General features: G+C 33.8%; 1 protein-coding gene across 2 annotated transcripts; it reads left to right on the top strand.

The window, feature by feature from the left end:
- Window positions 1-465: 465 nt before the first annotated feature.
- LOC115724976 (uncharacterized) lies at window positions 466-3,055 on the top strand. 2 transcript variants are annotated; one of them, XM_030654364.2, is made up of 2 exons: window positions 466-717; window positions 1,640-3,055. In XM_030654364.2, the coding sequence occupies exon 2, from the start codon at window positions 2,070-2,072 to the stop codon at window positions 2,712-2,714; it is 645 nt and encodes a 214-aa protein (XP_030510224.1). In that variant the 5' UTR covers window positions 466-717; window positions 1,640-2,069; the 3' UTR covers window positions 2,715-3,055. The 2 variants fall into 2 exon arrangements, with proteins under 2 accessions (XP_030510224.1, XP_030510225.1); XM_030654365.2 differs by having other exon boundaries at window positions 497-717; window positions 1,643-3,055.
- The last annotated feature ends 2,945 nt before the right edge of the window (window positions 3,056-6,000 follow it).

The following is a 6,000-nucleotide window of genomic DNA, read 5'->3' as shown; positions in this document are numbered from 1 at the left end:
CACAAAATTCACAGTATAACACTTAAAAATAAATATAAGAGTAGTTTTTTTTTTTTAAGAAATGAAAGAGTAATTTAAACATATAGAATAAGAATACAGATCACATCATAGATTTATTTTTATTTTATGAAACTATAGATCTTGATTTATTCATTCACCAACTTTTTCATTTTCATTCATATGCCCCACTTGTTACCGTAAATGCTTGGACCGTGTATGAATCACTTTACGTGTTTAGATCTGCAATCTCAGCCGTCGATGGGCCTTTCAACCAATCAAAAATCACAATTTGTTGAATCTGACGGACAAGAATGAACACGTCTTAAGCAAGGGCCCACTTGACTCACCTCATTCATCGCATAATCAAAGCCACGTGTCATGACATCAGCAAAGCTACAGTTCCAAATCCCAACCAAAGAGACACCAAGAAAAGTCAGATATTCTAGATTTTTACTCCTTTAGATCAACCCAACCCATCGCTTGCCACGTGTAACTAATCTATTCGTACTTCACACGATTACCCCTCTTCTCTCTCTTTCTTCTTTTTTCTTTTATCTCTCTTCTCAGAAAATTTCCCACTTTCTTTCCCACATACCCAAGTTTTCTCTGGATCCAAACACTCTGAATTCCAGACCTAACCGTCTCTTTCCTTCTCATTATTCCAACGGGAAACATAGAAATCTTGGGGGCCTTTCCTCTCTCTGTCATTACAGCCAGGTTTGTACTTTTAATTTTGATTTTGGGATTATAATTGTGTATCTTATAAGTTTTTGTAATATGATTTGCTCTGTCTTCATCTTAATTACTATTTTTCGGTGGAATTTTCGTGTTTTTGAGATGACGGATAATTGGATCTGGTGTTACTTTTTGTGTAGAAGTGGTTCATACTGTTCAAAATTGAATTCCTGTATCTGGGTTTATTAGATCACTCGATTTGATTATTTCGGTAATTGCTGAATTAGTATTTTCATTTCTATCTGTGTTATAGATCTTAATTGAGAGGAATCGGTTTTTATTAAATAGAGTTTATGTTTTTGTTAGTTAATTGAAGATTGAGAATTTCGTATATTGAATTGATTGACTACCCCAATTTCACTCCTCACTCGGAATAAGTGATGGGTCGCTTGGAGTTTTTGACCCAATTATTGATATTGGACACCAATTTTACTTTGTCATGTTTCAGCGATGAGTTTTCCTTTTAATCGGAAATGGTTTGGTTACTCTGTTTTCTCATTTCTATTTTAGGTGAACGATCTGTAACTTTTTTTGTTTCCGTATTTATCTTCAATATAAATTGATTTGAGCCCTTCTGTGCTGGGGTTTCAGAATTTTACGTTAGTGTTAGTTAAGGGTTATGTTTGTACAATTTTGAAAGTACCACCATTCTTAACCTTTTTTTTTTGTGCGGAAGGCAAAGGTTTTGTTCTTGCTTCTGTGATTATAGTTTTTGGCGAAGTATACTTTTGTTTTTGTGGCTTATGCATCTCTCTTCTCTTATTTAATTTTTATTGGTTGGATGTTGAATACTGCTTCCTCTTATATTGATTTAGTTGTATAAATATATATTATTACCAATACCAGTACTACTTGAGTGTTTTAACTTTACAATGACATTCAGTTTTATCATTTTTCTCTCCAGCAGGGAAGGCCATGTGAGCTGTTTTAAACTGGTTCTGGTTGTTGCCGTACAACTTTCCACAGAATTGCTCTTGATTTGGCATTCTTGACATGGGTAAATGCAAGGGTTGTGGGAAATTAGGAAGAATGGTTTCAAGGGGTGGATCTGTGAGTGCTTACCAGTTTGCTCTTCTTTTGTCTCCTGTTGTTTCTGTTTGGGATTGCATTGTTCGTAAAATGAGGTACTCGTTCAGACCTGAGTGGGTGTAGTTTTGAGGATCGTAATATTATATTAGTTTTCAATAAGGAAATTGATTGAATTTACTTAGTATTATATAGAAAAAGAAGGAAACACATTATAGGGTAATGTATACACTTTAGAGAAATTCTCTCTAAAAAGGAAAAAAGAAAGTTGAGTAAAGCCAACTGAGTAGGTAGAGATTGTTAGTTTAATGGATAACGTTGCGTGTAATAAAATGCAAACGGTTGTGAGAAAAGTGAAGAAGAAGCAAGTAAAGGACGAATTGGATCGTCAAAAGCAGGCCGAGAAGAAGAAAAGACGCCTGGAGAAAGCATTGGCTACTTCAGCAGCCATCATTTCTGAACTTGAAAAGAAGAAACAGAAAAAGAAAGAAGAACAGCAGAGACTTGATGAAGAGGGCGCTGCAATTGCTGAAGCTGTTGCCCTGCATGTCCTGATTGGTGAAGACTCAGATGATTCGTGTAAGATTGTCTTAAACAAAGATGAGGAATTCAACCCTTGGGAGTGCTCTAGCAGTATTGATTTTTTCATGGGTGGAAGGAGAACAGGTTTACCTTGTCAGGATTCTTCCATATGTTCACTTGAAGGCATTGAATGGGTCTCCAATGGTTACAGATCTGGATGCAAGTGGGGTGGTTTGGGAAAAAGCGAATGGTCATTTTCAACTGGGCATTATGGAAGAGATATTCATGACTCATTTCTTGAGGAAGAAGCAGGTTGGGGAGGTACAGGATTCTCTGCTGATCTTATTGCGGCTCAGGCTGTTTCCTCTCTTCATATCGCAGAGGAATCGGATGAAGACACTATTGTGCTTAACGGAATGCTAAGGCGGTAGATGGACGATGAACTCACTTGCAGTCGTATTATCTAGTCACTGGAAGGAGCCTTTGGCCATATTTTCTATCTGTATATAATTCCCGTAAATGTGTTTTTATCTGATTGTCAAGTTACACACATGTTGCTTCTTCTGTTCGGACAGTGTTGTAGTCTGTCTCCTCTTGCTCTTGTTTTTTTTTTCTTTTCTTTTGTTAGTCCATCCTTTGTTACAGCTGCTGCTACTTTTTCATGCATTGATGTTTCACCACTTATGAGACATTAGTTAAACCAATCTTCCTATCTTGCCACAAATATTCTAATTTGACAGACTATAATAAAAACTCATTTTTATTGTGTTGAGTTTTTGGTAGTTGCTAGTTGGTATGTTTGTATTAGTGGGATTAATAGGGTGAAACAAATTCAATCGACTTGTTAGATACTACTTAGATTTGTGGTGTAGCATGTTAATTTCATCTTTGAATTTAAAGCTAAATTCTTTGTGATTTCTGTTTGTGTAACGTGGTCAAATATTTACGAGTAACGTCCTCTTCTGCCCATGTTTGCTCACTGGTTGTCCTTTACAACAATATTAATTTCTTGGAAAATTGCCACTAGTAGAGTTTCATTGCTTAATGGTCCCCTTCATCACACTACACAAAATATTCAAATTTAGATTATGACATTTCAAAATTGGTAATTTTCTGATGCCTTTGATTCGCTTAGTCATTTTGACTAATTCATAAAGAGTAGTGGACGACTTTGGTTCGTTTAGTCATGCAAGTACAATAGTCAAGTGGTAGTATTGGGAAAAAAAACAGGAAAATACAAAAAAAGGAAAAAAAAAATTACTAAAATACTTTGGGTTGGCCATTTAAATAATTATGCAGCCCATAAATAAATATTTATAAAAATACCACATCCTTTAAACCTTCAGCCGCACGCATTAGAACGATGAAGAACAACAATCCTCGATCGTTCAAAGTAGCAAAACAATCGAAATGAAACCAAATCAAGAGAAAGACCACCATTAATTCCGGCGAATTTCACTGGAAAAGAAGACATGGAACGATCTAAATGGAAATTGACGAAAAATAGATTAGAAAAATTGGGACGAAACTGAAATTACGCAGTGATTTTTGGTTTTATTCGATCAAAACAACTCCTAATATCGAAATTCAAATTCATATAATGTAGATCTCTAACAAACAGATTTGGAGCTTCCTCCCCCCCTGAATCCAAAACCAGGTATAATGTGAAAAATTAAAAAAAGGTCATGAATAATAAATCTAAGGTATATACAGTTGCATTTTGGTTGATTTATGATTTCCAATGTGGAATATATTTATTTATAAACACAATAAGAAAATCAAATTCAAATTAATCTACAGCCAATTACGTATGAGTATGTTTATTATTATTTTTTTTTTGGTTGCCTTGTAGTTGCATTATCATTTCATAATAGTTTTATCCAATTTGTAGGAATTTCATTTGACGGTGAAAAAGAAAGATCACTTCGAAAAAATTGCTTCTACATGGTAAGTTTTATGAAAATAGTTACATATTCGTTTTATAATAGTTGCAAAAAAGTTTTGATACAAACAAAAATCATGAAAAAAGCAGGGTTCACAATTGGCGACAACTGACTTGGAATAACAAAAAGATCAGGAGCTCCCAATTAATCCAAATTATTTACAAATAATATAGCTAAGGTATATTCAATTGCATTGTCATTTTTTTTTTCTGATTTCCAAATAGAATGAATCTACACCTATGTTAATTGGAGTTATGTTCAAAGTTTTTTCAAGTTGATTTGTAGTTGCATCATCATTTAATTATGGTTTTATTCAATATTGCAGGAATTTTTTTTGACAGCGAAAGAAGAGAAAACACTTTGACAAAATTGTTAGTTTGTATAAAATTATTAAAAACGTTGCGGAATAGTTGCATTTTAATTTTTTAATAGTTGCATAACAGTACTAAAACAAACAAAAAAAAATCAAAAATACAGGGTTAATAATTGAAAATACAAGACTTGAACAGAAAAAAGACAATAGAAGTAAGTTTATTTTCTATTTCATAAAGATCATTTTAATTTTTATTTTATAAATTTGGATCAAAAATATTCGGAAACATTACTAACAAAAGCAATTACAGATTCAATATAGTTTCAAATTAATTGACTTACACTAATAATAATTTCACATTACAGAAAAAAGAAGACATTCCATTCCTAGTCTTTTGCAATGGACAACTTGATGATCGAATGAATATTGAAAATTATGAAGCTAGTGGACAATACATCTCAATCGATTGTAGATATGATGAACTAATACACAAGCTTAAAGAGGTCCTGGAATGCAACCAAGAAAACACTGTCCTGCAACTAAAATACCAAGTGAAAGAAGGATACCAACCGTTGAGAATAAAGGATGATCAAAGCCTACATTTCTACATACAACTAAAACTGAAGGAACCTGACTTCACAACATATCCATTGTGTGTGAACATCATCAACAACATAACAACAACCATCAATCCATCATTCTTGGAAAATAGTAACACATTAGTTGCACAGACAAATGCAATAGAAACAATGGAATACAATGTAGCAACAACAGAAGACTCAACAACTCAACAACATACAATGCAAGGGACAATGCTGGAAGATGGGGAAATTTTTTTGACTTCGTGGACTATGCAAAACTTGTGGCAAAGGAAATAGTTGAGCAACTGGAAAGCAACAAAGACAGAGAGGCAGAAATCACAGATTATGACAAACTATTAATCACAGATCCGCAACATCCTGAAATAGAAGAAGCACAAATATACAAGGACAAGGAAACACTTCAAAGTATGCTTGGTTTCTATGCAATTAGAAACAATTTCCAATTCATGGTGAAAAAGTCTTGCGCAAGAACATAGAAAATTTGTTGCTTGGATCCAAAATGCAAGTGGGCACTCACGACATCAAGAAACGGACCAACCAAGTCATTCATAATTCGTAAATATGACAGAAAGGTGATTCACACTTGTGATCTAAACATAAGATTTGCAGACAAAAGATAGGCTAAAACAAAGTTGATTGGAAACTATATCAAGCCAAGGTTTACCAACATAAAAACAACTCAAATGCCACAAGACATCAGAGGAGAAATGAAATATAAGTATGGTGTAAGAATGAACTACATGAAAGCATGGAAAAGCAAAGAGCACGCGCAAAAAGAATTATGAGAAAAAGTAAACAAATCATACAAGCTGCTGCCAAATTTTTTGCACATGCTGCAGAAAACTAATCCCGAAACAAT

The sequence above is a fragment of the Cannabis sativa genome, chromosome 5, assembly GCF_029168945.1.
Source record: "Cannabis sativa cultivar Pink pepper isolate KNU-18-1 chromosome 5, ASM2916894v1, whole genome shotgun sequence".
In the NCBI taxonomy this organism is placed as follows: domain Eukaryota; kingdom Viridiplantae; phylum Streptophyta; class Magnoliopsida; order Rosales; family Cannabaceae; genus Cannabis; species Cannabis sativa.
This window is presented reverse-complemented; position numbering and strand designations above follow the sequence as displayed.

Bases quoted from the DNA above. Each gene is read 5' to 3' on its own strand.
- LOC115724976 (XM_030654364.2), top strand. From the start codon at position 2,070: ATGGATAACGTTGCGTGTAATAAAATGCAAACGGTTGTGAGAAAAGTG.